Genomic DNA, 19709 nt, shown 5'->3' with positions numbered 1-19709 from the left:
TTGATATTGCATGTGCTTGCTGCAGATGAGTGTGTTCTTTCTATTTTCCTATAAACTACTAACTTTATCTCTGCATATTAGTCTTAGACCTCAAAGAATGTGTCAGGAATTATTGAGAAAACTTAAAGGGAAAGGAGAACTATTCCCATAATCTTAACTTTTTCTTCAGAAGGGAAGAAACCTTTGCTTTTGTGGATTTCAAAAATATGTGCTTGCAATTGCCTTTCCTTTTACAAATACATAGGTATTCCCGTCTTGGAAATTTGGTATATATTTTTACAAACTTTGTAATTAAAGGTAATTGTGCTATTTTAAACTTATTCTCCCAAAGGAATTCACCTTGATGTTAACCACTATATCATCTCACTGTTAAGAATTTGGCACAATGCTATTATTTGATATGCAGTCTGTATTTAAATTTCATAGTTTCCCCAATAATGTTCTATATAGCTGTGTTTTCAATAAAGCAGCCAGTTAAGGATTAAGCATTGCAGTTAGTTGTCATGTCTCTCTAATCCCCTTTATATTTTTAGCAGGAGTCCATCCCATGTGGTATCACGTACTCCCTACCCCTCCTTGTTTATTTATGGCATTGAAAAATCCAGGATAGCAGTTAGAGTGTCACCGAATTTGGATTTGACTGACTGCTTCTACATGATTAGGCTTAGAGTTGTACCTTTTTTGGGAGCAGGAATACTTTCTCTGTGTCTCATTGGGAAGCAGATAATGTCATGTGTTTCATTGTTGGTCATGTTGTTTGATCATACATTTAAGGTAGTGTCTGTCCGATTTCTGCATTGTGAAGGTACCTTTCCCATCTATGATTAAGGTATTATCAATTGTACTTTGAGAATAGTATCTTAATAGTACTTTGAGAATAGTATCTTGCTCCCCAACAGTCTTTTCCCCCAGTGGGTTTAATATCTATTGCTGACATTTGCCCATCATATTACTATTTTTATGTCTACCATCTTTTATATTTATTAATTGGCAATATTCTGTAAAGAATAGCTTTCTCCACTTTCTGCTTTACAAGGGAAAAATAGTTTTTTGTTCTTTACACTAGAATTACCCTAGATCTTTTGTGTTAGAGTCCGTCCCCCCGCAGGGCAGGAGTTGGAGGTGAGACTCAGGTATCACTGCTTTGGAAACCTCTCCAATTGACTTCAGTGTGGCGATAGCCAAGGTTAACAACAGTTGCTCTGTTTCTTAACTGGTTAAGAACCTGTGCCTCACCTTGGACTTACATAAATCAAAATCTCAGTGGGAGCAGATGGAAGCTCAGAAATTCATGATTTTGTAAAGGTCATCAGGAGTTTGTTACCCATTCATTGTCAAACTGCTGTTCTGCAAAGAATATTTACTATTCTATGGAAGGATGACTTAAATGTTAGAAAAAAATATCAAGGCTAATGCACATAGACAATACTTGGGATAAGCATAAATACATACCACTTGTGTATGTTGCTCTTTCTAGCTTGTTTGATGCTTTATTTTAAAGTGTGGTCAAAGGGTGCCTGGTGGCTCAGTTGATTAAGCATCCAACTCTTGATTTTGGCTCAGATCATTGTCTCAGGATCCCTGAGTGACTCAGCGGGTTTAGCGCCTGCCTTTGGCCCAGGGCATGATCCTGGAGTCTCAGGATCGGGTCCCATGTCGGGCTTCCTGCATGGAACCTGCTTCTCCCTCTGCCTGTGTGTCTCTGCCTCTCTTTCTCTCATGAATAAATAAATAAAAATCTTAAAAAAAAAAAAAAGATCATTGTCTCAGTAGCATGAGATCAAGCCCCACATGGGTCTCTGTGCTGGGTAAGGACCCTGCTTGAGATTGTCTCTCTCGGGCAGCCCTGGTGGCGCAGCGGTTTAACGCCACCTGCAGCCCAAGGCATGATCCTGGAGACCCAGGATTGAGTCCCACGTCGGGCTCCCTGCATGGTGCCTGCTTCTCCCTCTGCCTGTGTCTCTGCCTCTCTCTCTCTCTCTCTAGCTGTGTCTCTATGAATAAATAAATAAAATCTTAAAAAAAAAAAATTGTCTCTCTCCCTTGGGCCTCTCCCCCCCAACCCTGCCCTGCTTGCACACACTCCCTTAAAAAAAAATGTGGTCAAAAACTTGTCCCCTTTTCTCTGGATCACCTTTTATTACAACCCAGAGGCAAGTACCAGGCTAAACACGTCTGTGGGATGGTGCCATATGTCTCTTTTCATGCCTCTAAATATATTTTGGCATACTATGTGTATCAGGATTAGATTTGAGTGTGTGTTACAGGAAGAAAAATTGGTTTAAATGAGTTTTCCTTCTTCATCAGAAGAGATGAAGGGTAGACAGTCCAAGGCTGGTAGTAGTTATGCTTTATCATGTAGGATAGGTGCTCCTAGTGGTTTAGGTATCATGCTGTCTCCCAAACCAGGGTGACTTCTCAAGCTCCAGCTATTGAGTCTGATTCCAGCCAGCAAGGATGAAGGATAAAGATCCAACAGCTGCTTCATATAAGGACACTGCCTGACGATAGCTTTTTATAGTTCTACTGGTTAGTCATGTTTGCCAGCACATAACATCAGTTATATCTACCTGCAAGAGAAGCTGGGAAACAGTGTCTATAACTGAAGAGAAGACTAAACATGCCCTACTGGATTTAGTAAATTTACCTGTAGAAGGAATCTCTCAGAGCTGGGGGTGGAGTGGGGAGGTGAGCTTTTAAGTTCTCTCAAAAACAAAAACAAAAACCATGCAAAAAACTGGAGTAATCTAAATTGATTCTGGAGGAGAAAATTCGATCTTTCAGATTCCACTCCTACAGATTATTTTCACATCAAAACAAAGGGAAAACATCATTTTCAGAGAATTGTATTGTGTTTCTGGATACCAGTTAGAGTGACCTGTACTTCCAAATAGCTGTGAGGTAATTTCCTGATATAATATTTTAAGGGAACAACTCTGTAACAAGTTTTATTCTAGTATATAACTTCTTTGTGGGGCACTTAGTTGGAATAGCTTTGCCTTTACTGTATATATTATTAGACTTGGTTCTTTTTCTAAACTCAGATCACTAATACCATTAAGCATACCTAGTAGATCTGACTTTTTGAAGCAGACAAACTTGTTTTTAAAGGCAATAATTAAATTTACCAAAGCTTTATTATTTTTTTCCCTTACTATTTATTTTTATATTCCTTTTATTCCCTTTGGCTTCACCTTTCTTCTTTCTGCGGAACCTAGTATTGTAGGTCAGTGAGGGTCTGTGATGACATTTATGTAAAAACTGGGTTAGAGGAGTATAGGTTGGCAGGTATTTGCTCTTGGCACGTGAGGATGTCCGGGAGCAGCCTGGCTTCTACAGCTGCCGTTTGAAGCTTGCTGGTCCTTAGAAGCTCTCACAGGGAAGTCAGCTACTTATTAAGATTGACTCTTTATCCTTGATGGCCTGTAGGTTAGCAGTCGATCTCTTTTACTTTCAGTGTATATCGCCTGGTAAGAAGGAGGTTTTGATGACTCAATGTTTCAAAGACTCTCTCTTTATGTATTGCTTCCTCTTTCTTTTAGAGTTGTTTCATTTTTCTACTCATGTTTTCTCACTGCTGCTTTGTAACATGAAAGGAGAATTGATGCACCTTGACTTTGGATAAATCTCTTGCTTCTGTTCCATTCCAGAACTTTGCTTACCACCCCCCCTCTTCGCCCCCCACAATATATTCTAACTGGAACCTGCCAGGTGGATATTTTTCTAATAGAGCCAGAGTTGGTTCTTCCAACAGACAAAAAGTCTCTAGTTCCTGCCTAGCAGCTGGCTCATGCAGTACTTAATTGGCAAACTTTGAGTTTAGAAATGACAAGAAATGCTCCTTTCAAAAATGCTTGAACAGTAGGGAAGAGGCAATTGGCAGCTCCTGAACAAAGCAAGAGCTGAACTTGGCATAGCACAGAAGAGCATCCGTAGCTGAATGTTATTTCCTGGCGTTTGGGTTGGCAGAAGTTAGCTCAAGTGCTGTTGTCTTCGTAATTGTGATAGTGTCTTTGGAATCTTCCCAGAAGTCTCCAGAACAATAGCATGATCTTAAAATTGCTTTCTGTTTCTCGAAGAGGCAAGAAAGGTGAACATCTTAGGTTTTAGCTAGTTCAAGGTGCTCTTTAAGAAACAAAATTATGAGTTGAAAGGGATTTTTAGATCAGTTCTCTTAGCCTTACTTCTTAGGATTTCTTACTATAGGTACAGCTCTTTTGTCAGTAAAAAAAAATTGAGTAAATAACTTACTGTATACACTTATTACCTCTAGGAGGCCTTGGTTACTTAGCTATGGGGAGAAACTTTCTGTGCTGCCTTTTTTTTTTTTTTTTTTTTTAAGACTTAAATACTCTGTTGAGGTCATGGAGTTGAGTAAACCTAATTTCGGTTCCAGACCCAAATCCATTAAAACAAAACAAACAAAACAAAACAAAAACCCCCAGGAGTATCTGTTGTACAAACCAAAGGGAAACACTGGCATCCTTCCAGGTTCCTGAAGGCTGGTCTTGTTGGCTGGCAGGCGAGTCTCCGTGCCTTTGTGATGTCTTAGATTCTGTTCCCCACAAAGTAAATACACTTAACCTTACTGTTTGCTCATTCTTGTATCTCCTCATGATAGATGATTAGGAATTACTCATTGGCAGACTTCACCACTTACGCAAACTTTCAGTTGAGCAGCTTTGTTCTTATGTTATTTCAAGCTATAACATAGAGTCTGCCAAGAAGTCCAAAGGAAGTTTTGCCAATAGGCATCTGGCAGAAATCCACTGGGAAGCAGCTTGGGTCATGTGACTGTCCTTCACCTCTGAAGGTTTAGGAAGAAAGGTAAAGGGTAATGCAGTGAACATTAGCTTAAATGCAAAGAATTGTAACAAGGGTAATGCTGACGAGTTTTTTTTTTTTAATTTTTTTTTTTTTATTTATTTATGATAGTCACAGAGAGAGAGAGAGAGAGAGGCAGAGACATAGGCAGAGGGAGAAGCAGGCTCCATGCACCGGGAGCCCGACATGGGATTCAATCCCGGGTCTCCAGGATCACGCCCTGGGCCAAAGGCAGGTGCTAAACCGCTGCGCCACCCAGGGATCCCTGCTGACGAGTTTTTTAAAGCTTGATCATAACCCATTGTTCTGGCTTCTTAATTTTGTTAAGTAAAAATAAAATTATCTGCATATACAAATCCTGGAAGCGCATGGCATAGTATGCAGAACTCTATACAACAGTAATTTGTGCCACAAGCCATTAGTCAAATAGGATAATTATGTGAGGTGCCTTATATTCCCAGAGGAAAAATTCCTTTAAAAGTGCATGCTCAGTGGATATGAAATTGGCCTGGAGGAAATTGGGTGATGGTCAGAAATGTCTTCGTCACGCCTCGACATCTGATGAGTTAACTTTTATTTTAAGACCCTGTTGCCAGGAGTACACATCCCTGCCCATCCGTGTGGAGCACCACCTCTTGGTATGTTTAGTTTGCTTCTTTCTAACACTGCTTTTTATATTTGATAGGCCATTGTGCCTGTTTTCATCCCAGCAGAGAACATTTTTCTGTCTGTAAAACGGATCCTTTCATATCTTTACACCTTCTTTCTGTTAAGATTTGGTCCTTTGGCCCTTCTCTACTGACCACCACTCCTTTTCCAAAGCCTCACACAACCTATAAATTTGTTCTTAATCTTCATAGTGGATGTGTTAACTTTTATTCCATTCCTACCCCTAAAAATCAATGAAAAAAAAGTGTTGATGGCCTTTCATCACTGTGTCAGAAAGATTATTTTGCTTTTGTTCAGCTTTTGAGGTGACAAAATAGGTTTGAGCTTTTCTCCTGGCGGAGTTGTCTCAGTATCTTCTAGGCTAAGACACATGCCCACGCTGTGCTTGCAAAGCTTCTTGGCTTTTGTTCCAAGGATGATGCCTGTTAACATTGGTCCTCTGAAGACAGGGAGAAGTTGCTCTCTGGGATCAGTCCCGGGAAAAGTGTGGGTTTTTTTTTTTGTTTTTTTGTTTTTTTACTAAGCAAATGGATAGTTTTTCTCTTCCAGGCACACTCAATTATGCAGCTGATTTTCTTTTTTTAAATTAGCTGCTAGGAAGCTTAAAGCCAAATATACATAAGAACAACATTCCTGGCTTCATCTTTTATATTCAGGTCCCTATGCTCTTATTTCTTTGCTTCCTTTGTTTTACTTCTAGATTATGTGTATTTTCTAAGCAGCCTAAAACCTTTCTGGAACAAGGCCCAGAAAACAAATAATCACACAGTCATGGCAAAATGCAGTGGGACAGATCTGGGCGAGTTACACATTAGGTGTATTCTGATCATTAAAAAGGTCTTTATCACTGTCAGGCCAAAAACAAAAGTGTTATTGTTCTTCTGTATTATCCAGAAGAAAACATGGTTATAGGGATGCCTGGGTGGCTCAGCAGTTTAGCGCCTGCCTTCGGCCCAGGGCGTGATCCTGGAGACCCGGGATGGAGTCCCTCATTGGGCTCCCTGCATGGAGCCTGCTTCTCCCTCTGCCTGTGTGTCTGCCTCTCTCTCTCTGTGTCTCATGAGTAAATAAATAAAATCTTAAAAAAAAAAAAAAAAGAAAGAAAGAAAGAAAGCATGGTATAGATGTTCTCAGTGAGATAAAATACTTAGATTCTATCTTTGATAAATTAATCTTAATTTTTTTTAAGGTAGTTTTACCACACAGACCAAAATGACAAAATAGATTAACATTAACATTGAGAACAATTTATGGTCAATGTTAGCATCAATTCAGTTGTTAAAAAAGAAAGACCTTAAAGTGTCCCCTGGAATAGATGGAACATGGTCGTGGCAGAGCACGGTGGCAGGCTGTGAGTCATGGTACGTGAACTAATGTTACTCGTTTGGTGTTCTTCACTGGTGATAGGAACAGAAGAGATTCGGCCAAGCTGTGCAGGACAGGCCCTTATCACACACCTCAGTCCAGAGTTGACTGGCACGGCAAACCAAACCCTCTGCTGGTGTTATTTGTCTGCTGGTGTTATTTGTTCTAAGAGCACTTACAGAGACATGAGGGAGGCTTCGTGTAGCCAACAGTTGTATTAAGACCTGCGGTGTATTACGACATCCTGGGAAACACCACGGACACCGCGTTGTAAGGAAAGTACTACAGCTGTTCATACATGTGCTGAAGAAACAGCATTCAGTGATTTTCATCAGTAATATTTCCTAGAGTTGAATTTGAGGTTGACTTTTACAGAAAGTAGGAGGGAACATGTGGGTTACAGATCAAGGATGAGACTTAGAAGAGCACAGTTCAGATGATTTTCATGTATAGAAAACTTGACATGGAGCCTCAAATCCTATGTTGCTTTCTTGTTCATAAGTGTGAAAGGCATGGTTTAATATAAAATGATTTCCCCCTTTAAAAATTTTTTTTAATTTCCCCCTTTCTATAATATATCCGTAGACCATAAGATAAATGTATTTGTATGAAAATTTAGGAATATCTGTCAATTTGAAATGTTAATAGTCTGATCTAGCATTTCTGTTATATAAAATCTTAGAAGTATTTGTATAGGGGCACGAGGTTTATGTTTAGAGATTTGGTTGCAGTGTTACAGAAATTAGTGAAAAAAAGGGGGAAACCAGACTTTGGTGTAGATCTTGAAAGTAGCACCTTGAGATAAACCAAAGTAACTGTCAGGCAAAGATAAGGAATGCTGGATTTTTTTTCTTTTTAAAGATTTTTTATTTATTTATTCATGAAAGACACAGAGGCAGAGGGAGAAGAAGGCCCCCCGTGGGGAACCCGATGGAAGACTTGGCCTCAGGACCTTGGGATCAGCTCTGAGCTGAAGGCAGATGCTCAACTGCTGAGCCACCCAGGCATCCCTTTTTTCTTCACAACTTCTCTGTGAGGTGGTTATTTTATTCTCACAGTGGAAACAAACATTGAAACAAACATTGAGACTCTTAAGTCATAAAGTACTTTAAACAGGCATAATAAAATAGGTGTGTTCAGATGAGACAACAAACCTGTTGATTTTGGACCCTTGTTCTGTTGGAGCATCATTTTTTGGGGGTATGTGGGATTCAATTAAACTATTTTTTATAGGTTTTGTAAGGTTTTTTTTTGAGGTATAGTTGACATATAACATTGGTTTTAGGGGTACAACATGATGATGTGATACATATATGTATTGCAAAATGATCACCACAATAAATCAACATCGTTACCATAGGTTTTTTTTTTCTTTGTGATAAAAACTTTTAAGACCTCTTTTAGCAACCTTCAGATATGCAGTATAGTATTAACTATAGTTATCAAGCTATACGTTTCCATGACTTACTTATTTTGTGCCTTTTGACCTCCTTTACATCATTTTTAACCTTTAGTTAGCCCTTTTCTTCAAAATCAGGTGTTTTTTTTTTTTTTTTTTAAAGTAGGCTCTAGGCCCAGCATGGGACTTGAACTCACAACTCTGAGATCAAGACCTGAGATTGAATTGGACACTCTACCAACTGAGCCACCCAGGTGCCCCCAAAATAAAGAATTTTTAATGTACTGTCTCTGATGCCATTTTTTGCACATCGATGATCAAAGGCTTAAACCTTTGCCAACTACACAAAATAAATTTCTTTTGACTCAGGAAGGTCATACCAAGGTAGATAGAAGGACTGATACCACTGGGAAGGCAGTACCTCCTCAACAGGGAGTTCTAGTGGGGTGTTTGTTTTTTAAAGAGTGCAAGCTCCAGTGGAGGGTGGGGTGGGTGAAGTGGAGAGAGAGAGGAGCAACCAGACTCCTGCTGAGCATAGAGAGCCCCACATTGGGCTCTATCCCAAGACCCTGAGATCAAAACATAAGCCGAAGGCAGACATCTAACCGTATAACCGACTGAGCCACCCAGGTGCCCCCGGCAGTCTTTCTTAAGAATCACTTATGCAGGGACACCTGGGTGGCTCAGTGGTTGAGCGGCTGCCTTTGGCCTAGGGCACGATCCCGCGGTCTTGAGTTCAAGTCCCACATCGGGCTTCCTGTGAGGATCCCGCTTCTCTCTCTGCCTGTGTCTCTGCCTCTCTCTGTATGTCTCTCATGAATAAATAAATCTTTTTTAAAAAATCACTTATGCAGCTGTGTGTGTATTATAAAGCATAAAGCATATCCATACCTGTTGGAAGCAGGGTATGTCCTTTTTTTTTTTTTTTTTTCTTTTCAAATAAACATGGCTTAAGAGGTAGAGAAATCCAGGTTTGAATGCTGGCCGCAACACTAGTCAGTATATGACCAATCACTTAATCTCTTTGGCTCAATTTTCTCATTTTTAAAAGGGAAATGTTGTTAGTTTCTGTTAGTTGTATGGGCTGTCAGGTGTAGATGAGGTGATGTACCTCACAGAGAAAAACTCACAAATTCTCACCACACAGGGCTCCTGTATACCCCTCCTCCCTGACCACAGTTACCTTCTTAAACCTGAATTTTTTACCTCAGCATGCTTCTCACCCATCTCCCATCATGTTTTTTTTTTTTTTTTAATTTTATTTATTTATGATAGTCATACAGAGAGAAAGAGAGAGAGGCAGAGACACAGGCAGAGGGAGAAGCAGGCTCCATGCGCCGGGAGCCTGATGTGGGATTCGATCCCGGGTCTCCAGGATCGCGCCCTGGGCCAAAGGCAGGCGCCAAACCGCTGCGCCACCCAGGGATCCCTCTCCCATCATGTTAAACACAACAGTAGCACTCACGTGTTCCAGGAATAACTTGACTGGAATCCTACCATTCTGTGTGGACAGAAGTTTTTGCATAACTTGATAATTTTGAAGTTTGGAATCTTTGGCTCAAGCAGTTTTACTTCTGAGAATTTATGTAATAGAAGTGTTGTACAAGGGCGTAATTTTTTGTGCAAAGGTTAGATTGCAGCATTACCTGAATTAGTTGAAAATTGGTAATTACACATGCACATGCATGGAGAGAAGTCCTCGGTGGTGAGTCTAGCTGGAGGAGTACCGTTTAATGGGCTGAGGGGAGGGCACATGAGTGACGCTGGGGAGAGATCAAGCTGCGTCCTTAAAGAACCAAAGTAGAACGTGTTATTTGTAGCATGTTCCCATTTATTTTTTTGGTTTATTAACTCCATCTCCCACGACCTCCACCCACTGCCCCATGAGATGGGTCTGCCTGTCCTAACCTAGTTTTCCACATCTTCTCCACTAGGTTTGGTCATTCTTCTTAGCATTTTGCCTCGAAGAATCCAACTTCTATGGGCTTGGTACTTTATTTACGTAATTAGCGGTATAGAGGTTACAGTTGTTTGGGTCAATGTAAATTTTTCTGATTGATTTTTGATAACTCCTAGACAAGTTTTTGACATTTTCAGATTTACAGATGTTGTATCTATTTGTCTTATCTAATAGTTCCCTTTTTTTCATTTCAATTTCTTAACTGGTACATAGGCGACAAAAGGTTCTCCTTTAAAGAACCAGCCCAGGGCAGCCCGGGTGGCTCAGCGGTTTAGCGCCGCCTTCAGCCCAGGGTGTGATCCTGGAGACCCGGGATCAAGTCCCACGCCGGGCTCCCTGCATGGAGCCTGCTTCTCCCTCTGCCTGTGGCTCTGCCTCTCTCTGTGTTCTCATGAGTAAATAAAATCTTTAAAAAAAAAAAAAAAAAAAAAACAAGCCAGCCTTTTTGTTAGTTCCAGTGTGTTTCTATTTACTAATTTAGTTTTTTAAAAAATCTTTGCTTCAGAGGAAGGACACTATAAAGACTACTAAAAAAAATTCCTACCAAACAGTGTGAGTACTATGTCCTGTGGTGGGACAGCACCGTGCATGTTGAGGGACAAGTGGAACGGCTGATTCATCCAGACATGGGTTTCTGTTGTTGATCGGCATCTCTCCAGTACACCCCTTGGTACCAAGTACTACTACTCCATGCTCTCTGCTTGCACTCTGGGCTTAACAGCAAGAAGATGGAGCTAATATGCCCCTGGTAATTTTTGTGTTATGTGTAAAGAGGGGTGGTCATTTGGTAGACAAACACTAGGTACCACAAAATTTGTTTCCACATCCTGTTAAAAATAAAATAAAATAATAAATAAATAAATAATGAGCCCAGTGTTGCTGTTTCATTTGAGATTTTTAGAAACTGCCTAAAATGATATTTCTAAAGATTTTCCTAGTTCCTGGGATACTTGAAAGCAAAACTATTGACATAATTGTTCGAGATTTTACAATTTAGGGAGAGTTTGGTAAATTAAAAATTAGACTGAAACTATTTCATGGCTCTTTGTGAACACATTACAATACTTGAGGGACCAACCTGAGTACTTGAAAATGGAATTTATAGTATCCTACCTAATAGGAATGTAAGCAGTCTTGAGAGAATTCTGTGAAGTGTTTCTGACCAAGAAGTTAATGTGTACATTTCTTACTACAATGTATCTTTTTTTCTTTTTTTTCAATGTATCTTTTAATATCTCTATAAATCTTAGTTGTTAGGTGTACTTAAAACCCAAATGCATAATAAGTTAGTGTATTTATTCATCTAACTTAATGTATTCATCTAGTGGCTCATCTTAAAATATTTCTTGGCATATATGGGAAATCTGTACCTGCCTCTCAATTTTGCTGTGAACCTAAAATTGCTCTTAAAAAGTTTTAGAAATAAAAAATATTTTTAAAAACATTTCTTGGAATAAATTTCTTAGAATTGACTTATTCTTGGAAGCATGTTTTCTTAATGTTATTAGAAAGCAAGTATTGAAAAAAAAAAAAAAGCAAGTAATGGGGTGCCTGGGTGGTCAGTCGGTTAAGCGTCCAACTCTTGATTTCAGCTCAGGTCTTGATCCTCAGGGTTTTAAGTTTGGGTTCCTCAGTAGGCATAGAGCCTACTTTAAAAAAAAAGTAATCAAGTATTAATGTATGAACATGTACTGCCTCGAACTTGTAGCTCGCCAGTAACATCACTGAATCTTGGATTAGCCTTTTTACCTTTTTTTTGAACACAGTCACTGTATTCTCTTGAGTATGTGTCCATTAGCCTTACAAGAATGACCATTTGAAGGGAGATGGCTGAGGAAGGACATAGTTGGCTTCAAGTGGGAAGTTGAGAAGTGAAGTACACAGGTAAAAATCCATTTTTGAAAAATCTTTTAGGAATTAGCCTTCAAAGTGTTTTCCAATTTGCATGTTAAGAGGCAAAGGGAGGGCAGAGATGGGAGGATTAATGAATTGTAGGGGAAAGAATCTTAGGGCATTTTTTACTACTAAAGTGATAGAGTTCTCTTCTAATCCTGTCCTATGCTTGGGTGTGGTTGTATACTGCATGGTGGTGGTAAGGTTTTTATATGATTTAGTTTTAAGTAACGAGCTTCAAGAGTTCTTCCCTTTGAGAAGAGTTCATCAGGTATATGTTTACAAAGTAAAAGCTACATGGATAAGGTGCAGAGTTGGTGTCCTTGGATGCAGCCGTGTTTGTTGATGTGTGGCCCAGAAGTTCACTTGTCAAGGATCTAAACTGTATGATTTTGACTTACCTTCTAAATCTGTAAATCAGGGACATCCTAAAGTTGAAGAAAACTGTGTAGAGAAAAGTGACCTTTTAAATTCAAATGCTTTTGGGATGAATAGATGTTCTCAACCTCAGGTAAATTCTTAGCAACAAACTCTTGTTGACCTAATCTTCCTACTGTATGACAATGCCCCCCTCCCTAGGCCAATGATAATAGCCCAATTTGTACCAAATACACATATATGTCCTGTCTTTCCAACAGCAATCAGAAACCGAGACCGTTCATCTGTTTATCCCAGCCCTGTCGGTTGGCGCCATTATCGGCAAGCAGGGGCAGCACATCAAGCAGCTTTCTCGCTTTGCAGGAGCTTCTATTAAGGTACTGTTCTGTCAGCTGTGGCTCTTGGTGCTTTAATGACAGTGAGTTACAGGAACAAGAGTTGTTTTGCCACTTCATAATTTGAATTGAATGTGGCAGTGTGTATGGGGTCACACAGGCCATGATAGGAAACCCCAAACAACAGCCTCAACAGAGTACGCTGAATTCTTAGAAGTAGTTGGGGTAAGCAGTCTGGCGCCATTGTGGTGGGTTTGCCCCACCAAGTCCCTGGACTTACGTTTGTTCCAGCTCATCCTCCCCAGGCCTGGCCTTGGTCCCTCGTGATCCCAAATGTCACTGTTCTGTGCTTTCACAAGTCTGTGAGCCAGCCAGTTGGAGGACACTGAGAACCTTTCTCTTACAGAGGTTTCTTATTAGCTGCCGTAGGATATTTTTATTTCCATTTCATTGCTCAGAAACTGATCATGGAACGCCTGGGTGGCTCAGCAGTTGAGCATTCGTCTGCCTTGGGCTCAAGATGTGATCCTGGAGTTCCAGGATCGAGTTCCGCATCAGGCTCCCTGCAGGGAGGCTGCTTCTCCCTCTGCCTGTGTCTTTGCCTCTGTGTCTCTCTCATGAACAAATAAAATCTTTAATGGAAAAAAAAAAAAAAAAAACCTGATCATGAGGCCAGACACAGCAGAAAGAGTAACAGGGAAATGTTCATTGAAATATTCTATTACTATGGAAAGTGGAATAACAAATACCAGAGGACAGCTAATGGTATCCATCAACTAGATAACTGTGTGCTCTGAAGACTGTATTTTGATATGCTGAGAAATAATATAACATACATAGGTCATTGGGTTTTAAGAAATGCACAAATTGATAAAGGCTCCATACAATGGCAGTTTTCTTCAGGAAAACATCAGTCTATTGGGGTGGGTTTTTTTGTTGTTGTTAATGTTTTATAAAATTTTTCTTTAAAAGAATAGTACTGGGGTGCCTAGGTGGCTCAGTGAGCCTCTGACTCTTGACTTCAGCTCAGGTCATGATCTCAGGATCCTGGATTGAGCCCTGTGTCTGGCTCAGTGTTTAGCCAAGAATCTGCTGCTTTCCTTCTCCCCTTCCCTCTGTCCCTCTCAAATAAATGAATCTCTAAGTATGTAAAATCTTTAAAAAATATATAGTACACAAAAAAAGTTGAACTCAAAAGTTTATAGCATCTTTATTTCCAGCTGTCCCTAAATGGGAAGCAGCACATATTCAGCACCTGGCAAACAGATAAACTGTGGTCCATCTAAACAGAAAATATTAAGAACAAACTATTGATACAAATTGGTTGAATCTCATGTTACATGCTAAGGGAAAGAAATCAGACCAAGAGGCCGCTACTGTATGATCCATTTGTAGAAAAACTCTGGAATTTTTCTCTATAGAGAAAAAATTCAGTGGTTGCTGGAAATTGGAGGTAGAAGGAGAGGCTTGAATACAAAGAGAGATAGGGAAGAATTGTGGAGCGTAATAAACTATTTTTATGTTGACTGTGGTAGTGGTTACTACCTGCCTATGCATTTGTTACCAAAAGAATGAATTTTACTGTATGTAAATTAAACAGTTAATAAAAAAGCAAAACACAGAACTAGTCCTTATATGCTCTATTGTAGCAAAAGATAACAAAATACATGAACAGGAAATGCAGCCAAGACAGACAGGTAATGGAAAAGAGATGTTAAAAGATTGAGGGGCGAACCAGCTTTACTATCCTGCTGGTTTCCTGATCAAAGACTTAAATCTTTAACACATGCAAAAAGAACCTAGTAGATTGGCTCTGGAAAAACTGCAATGAACCTTTCATGAACGAGAACTAAGTATTTAGTATTCAGTTCTCTCCTTTTCAGGCTTCTTGAAGGATTTATAATGAGAGTAAGATGTTTGTTTCCAAGAAAGCATGTAACATGCCTAATCTGAAAGATACACCACCATTCTTAACATTTTTGCTAGATTTACATAGACATAAATTTCATGTACTAAATAGGCATATATTTGGTTATTTGCTGATTATCTGTGTTCACTTATTGGACATTTAGACTGTTCCTAACTTATCCTACACAAACAGTGCAGTGACGAACAGAGTTCTCTTAGCCACATTGTCACCTACAATCTTATTCTTTAAGGTAAGTGTATAAAAGTAGATTTGATTAATCAAAGGGCATGTATTTTCAGGCTTTTCAGAGGTATAGCGATTTATGCTCTTCAGCTCAGTGTGTAAGTGCCCTTAGCCTCAGCCCTCCCTCACCAGTATTGACAAAAGAAGTCTAGTCAGAAAGATAAAGAATGGTATCTTTGTTCTAGGGGTTTCCAGTGAATAATTCTAAGAGCTTAGACTAAAGGGAAGTAATTATTTGCTTGTTTTCTAGACTCGGAATTAGCGCGTGCCCAGCATAAAGTAGGAATAGTATTAGCATGGCTCTAGGTGACAGAGAAAAAGATGACTCCATTAAAAATGAAAACATTCTTTGATTATAAACATGTGGGAAGGGGTCTAGTAGACCATATTGGTAACTGACAGTGATCATATTCAATGGCAGAATTTGGGATAGTGTTTATCATATTTTCTGCTCATTCTTACATAGTAATATATTTTGTAAATAGAATTTGCTTCTTGCACAGCATATGTCTAGTTAATTTTTTTCCTTTTTAAAACAACTCATACCAGCTGGGGCCCCAAATCTTACAACTGTGGAAGAATGGTTTCCCTTCCCTTCAGCAGTCTGCAACATTTCCCCCAGCTTTTTGTGTGATTTCATGCATTCTGCAAAAATAGAAAAGCCAGTAACTTTTCTTCTGCTAAATTAATGTTTATTTCCTATGTTACTCTAATGAGCATACTCCCATAGTCTTAGATTTGTGAACACAGCAATTTCTTGCACATACAGAAAGCTTGGGGGTTCTGATGCAGACGGGCCAGAGATCACACTTTGAGCACTACTGGTGGGGTGATAAAGAGCATGGGCAGTGGAGACAGACTCGGGTCTCCCTCCAGCTGGATTAGCTGTGATCTTGGATGGGCCAGGTAACTCAGCTTCTGCAGCCTTCTGTTCTCCCACCGTAAAGTCCAGGCAGCACCTCATTAGAGCCTAGCAAGGAGAAGCTGAGACGGCATGCGGATGTTTACATCTGGGCCAGCCACAGTGTGAGTGCAGAGTTCATGGCAGGAGCCAAAACTAATGAACCCATGTTAATCACTGCCAATCTGTAGCTTTCTCCCAGAAGGCTTTCTCTTCTCTAATACATTTTAGTAAGTCATGCATAAATGTGAGGCTGGTGCGTGTAACATTTTTATCAGTGGCACCTGCAAGTGGCATCCTCCCTTGATATGTCTGTTACAGATTGCTCCAGCTGAAGCACCAGATGCTAAAGTGAGGATGGTGATTATCACCGGGCCACCAGAGGCTCAGTTCAAGGTATGTGCTCTAGAGTGCATGCACAGGTAACAAATGAATGGATTCATAGAATGTTAATGCCTTCTTTTCAGAAACTCTAAACCTGCTTTCTCCCTTAAATATATCTAAAACCCGTAAAAACAACCTCCCAATGGAAATTCACAAGACTAACATAGAAACATACCCAAAGTTATATTTTAAAAATAAACCAGACTTTGTTTCAATTTTGAGTGTTTTGTGATGGTTGCTGTATTTACTTATCTCCCAAAGGAGAATTTGTTCAGTGCCTTGTTACTATGTGAAGATGAGACCTTTAAGACTGAAATTTACAAACTTGTCTGATTATTATGCTGTGTTAAACTTGTTCCCAAATATTCCCTCTTGTCCTTAATTCTTTTGGCATTTGTCCTGGTGTGAACTATTGTTCTTATATTTTGGGGTTTGAGACCTTTGCAAGCTGGAGTGCCTCTCATTGTATACTGAGAGTCGACGAAGAGCAGGGACCGGGCATCCAGGCTGCCAGTTCAAATACCAGCTGTATCATTTATCTGCTGTGTGACTTTGGGCAAATTACTTAAACGTTTCTCTGGCTAGTTACTCAGCTGTAAAATGAGGATTTGAAAACCCATGAGTTTGAAACAAGGTTATTAGGTATAAAGAATACATAAAGTGCTTAGAATATTGCTTCCCACGTAGGAGGCCCAATATAAATAAGCTGCTGGTGGTGGTGGTGGTGGTGGTGGTGGTCAGCAGACTCAGGGTGAATCGGACTAAGATTCTGCCAAATTGTCAAACAGTCCTTCAGGTATGTAATTTCTCCCTAAAACTTAGTACAAGTGGCTATAAAACTATTGAATTAGAATAACCACACTATCCCTAAATGTCTTATTCTTAACACCTGGTCCCTGTGTAACAGGACAACTCTTGAACCTTAAGCCTCTAAATGTGGCTAGTAACAATGCCTACTTCTCCCCAAATCCCCCCTTTTAAACTATCGCTTTCTTACATCTCTCTTTTCTGTGGGACATTTTTCAGTAAAAATCCGAAACTTTTTCATTTACAGGAAGAATAGGAAACAAAAGGAGGTGCTTTGAGATGTGGGTGCAGTTGGCTAGGCTCAAACTCAGAAGAAATTAGCCTCTCACACCAGCATTCTGGTCCAGGCAGCTGAAGTCCTAACTCAGAAGTGTTGCAAACTGCTTCCTATCCCAAACCTACAGGATCATTCACTTTCAGTTTGAAATCTTAAAAGATAAGCATAGGCGTCCATTATTTCATGTTTCTTCTTGGTGCTGAGCTCTTACATTTTTAATAAACAGAACTACCAGCTTGTCATTCCTACACTTGTTTGCTGGGAAATTCAGTTTGTTGCCCTGTATCCTTCAATACCCTTAGTCATCTTAAATGGAATATTTAAGAAAACCTATAATGCTTGAATATCATTTATGTGATCACTGATAATTACAAGTGAATTATTTTAGAGATCTAAGGGGTGATAAATCTCCTAACCCATATTTTTCTGATTTTGAGAGCTTTTGTTTTGAAAGAGGGATGTGTATCTTTGTCCTGTTTTTTTTTTTTTTTTTTTCCCTCTGTCCTTTGTGTTGATGCCTAGATCTGTGGCTGAGACTTTGAGAATGAATGGAATATAGGGTACCAAGATGGATTTTGTTTTTCTGTAATCCCCTATAATGAAGTTCTCATTTCTGCACCACTGAAAATGTTGGGTACTTCTGTTTTTATGATTTGCCCTGGTAGCTTGTCAGATTAAACCAACTCTGACTTGTTTATCCTTTGGTATACAGGCAAGCAAATTAATAGTACATAATAGAAGTTTCTTAGGTATGTCTAGTTATATGCAGTAGGTATAGGGATGTGAGGACTATAAATATCAGAAGTGTTTGTTGACCTGATTTTGTAGCCTTATTATTTAAAGTAGAAGCCATTTGGCTGAGATGAAGAAATGTATTTAAATAGAAAGTATCCTTTCAGTGCTCGCTTTGGCAGCACATACACTAAAATGGGAATGATACAGAGAAGATTAGCATGGCCCCTGTGCAAGGAGGACACCCAAATTCATAGAAAGTATCCTTTCAGCAGGTATGAGCCTACCACAGCTGGCTCTGTAGTTCTTCAGCATTTCTTCTACTCAAGAAAAACACAGTTACTTTCTTACTGAAAGCACGACAGGTTTTACCTTTTTGGATCAGAGGGCAAGTGATCATTTGTATTTAGTTTGGGTGGCTAATTATTACCTTTAGTTCTTTTTGTTCAAAGAATAAGCCATATTCTTCGGTCAGTCATTTAGTTAACACCTCTGTGGTGCCCGCTTGTTCTTGTGAACCTAATTTGCCTCATACGCCATCTGTAACAATCAAATGCAGATGTGTCCCCATTCCAGTATATTCTGGCCATCTTTGAAGTTAATGGACCTTTTTTCCCTTTGTTAATGACACTGATAGGATATGTTCTCATCTTTAGGCTCAGGGAAGAATTTATGGAAAAATTAAAGAAGAAAACTTTGTTAGTCCTAAAGAAGAGGTGAAACTTGAAGCTCATATCAGAGTGCCATCCTTTGCTGCTGGCAGAGTTATTGGAAAAGGAGGCAAAACGGCAAGTACTTCAGCAAAACCTGTGCAGTGGTATGAAAGGGAAAGCATTGAAAGGTACTTAGGAGTTCCAAGTCCCTGAATTTTGGCTAATTTATAAAAAGCAGGATCACCTTGGCCCAGGTTTGGAGAAGACTGCCTTTCGTTCTTCCTGAGTGTCGGTGTCAGCTCCTAGTGAAAGTAACGCCTCTCTGACCACTTTGTGGGAGAGGACTACTGGCTCGTGTATAAGGGGCACTTAGCACTGTCGGTTGACATAACTCCAGCTTTTTATTTTTGCACATTTGATCAAAAGAAAACTTTTAAAAATTTCATCTACCTTTATAATCTACCTCTGTAACAAAAAAGTAAATGGTTTCCAGCTTCTCTTTAGCACATGTAACTTCTAAGTTGTTTTCAAAGCTGTTTACAATTTTGAAGTAATTGAGAGCACACGCTTTGGGATCTGACTTTCAGGGATGAAGCCTAGTTCTGCCATTCACCTGTATAACTGGTCAGGTCAATTTCTTTGGTTAAGTCTTAATCATCTTGCAATGGGCACAATACCGATAACCTGATAGAATTATTGGTGGATGAGATGAAATTTGTAAAAGCCACAGTTTAGTGTTTGGCACGTAGTTAAGTGCTCAGCAAATGGTAATTTTTTTAAAACCTCAATTTGACATGATCTGTATTTATCTTTTTCAGGTGAATGAGCTCCAGAATTTGTCAAGTGCAGAAGTAGTTGTCCCTCGTGACCAGACACCTGATGAGAATGACCAAGTGGTTGTGAAAATAACTGGTCACTTCTATGCTTGCCAGGCAAGTGGGCTCTAATGTGATAAGCTCTTTTGCTTCTTTCATGCATGG

General features: G+C 39.6%; 1 protein-coding gene and 1 non-coding gene across 2 annotated transcripts in view; both read left to right on the top strand.

Moving 5' to 3' along the window:
- The window catches only part of IGF2BP3 (insulin like growth factor 2 mRNA binding protein 3), a 149940-nt gene that overhangs the window by 127695 nt on the left and 2536 nt on the right, over positions 1-19709 (top strand). The window contains exons 11-14 of the mRNA XM_072764544.1: positions 12749-12865; positions 16198-16272; positions 18733-18864; positions 19548-19661. Coding sequence (XP_072620645.1) covers positions 12749-12865; positions 16198-16272; positions 18733-18864; positions 19548-19661 — 438 coding nt within the window. The remainder of the gene's footprint in view (positions 1-12748; positions 12866-16197; positions 16273-18732; positions 18865-19547; positions 19662-19709) is intronic.
- On the top strand, positions 18243-18346 carry LOC112915894 (U6 spliceosomal RNA). Its single transcript, XR_003234183.1, has one exon. It is a non-coding gene; the product is annotated as a U6 spliceosomal RNA (small nuclear RNA).

This window comes from Vulpes vulpes, chromosome 7 (genome assembly GCF_048418805.1).
Source record: "Vulpes vulpes isolate BD-2025 chromosome 7, VulVul3, whole genome shotgun sequence".
Lineage (NCBI taxonomy): Eukaryota > Metazoa > Chordata > Mammalia > Carnivora > Canidae > Vulpes > Vulpes vulpes.
This window is presented reverse-complemented; position numbering and strand designations above follow the sequence as displayed.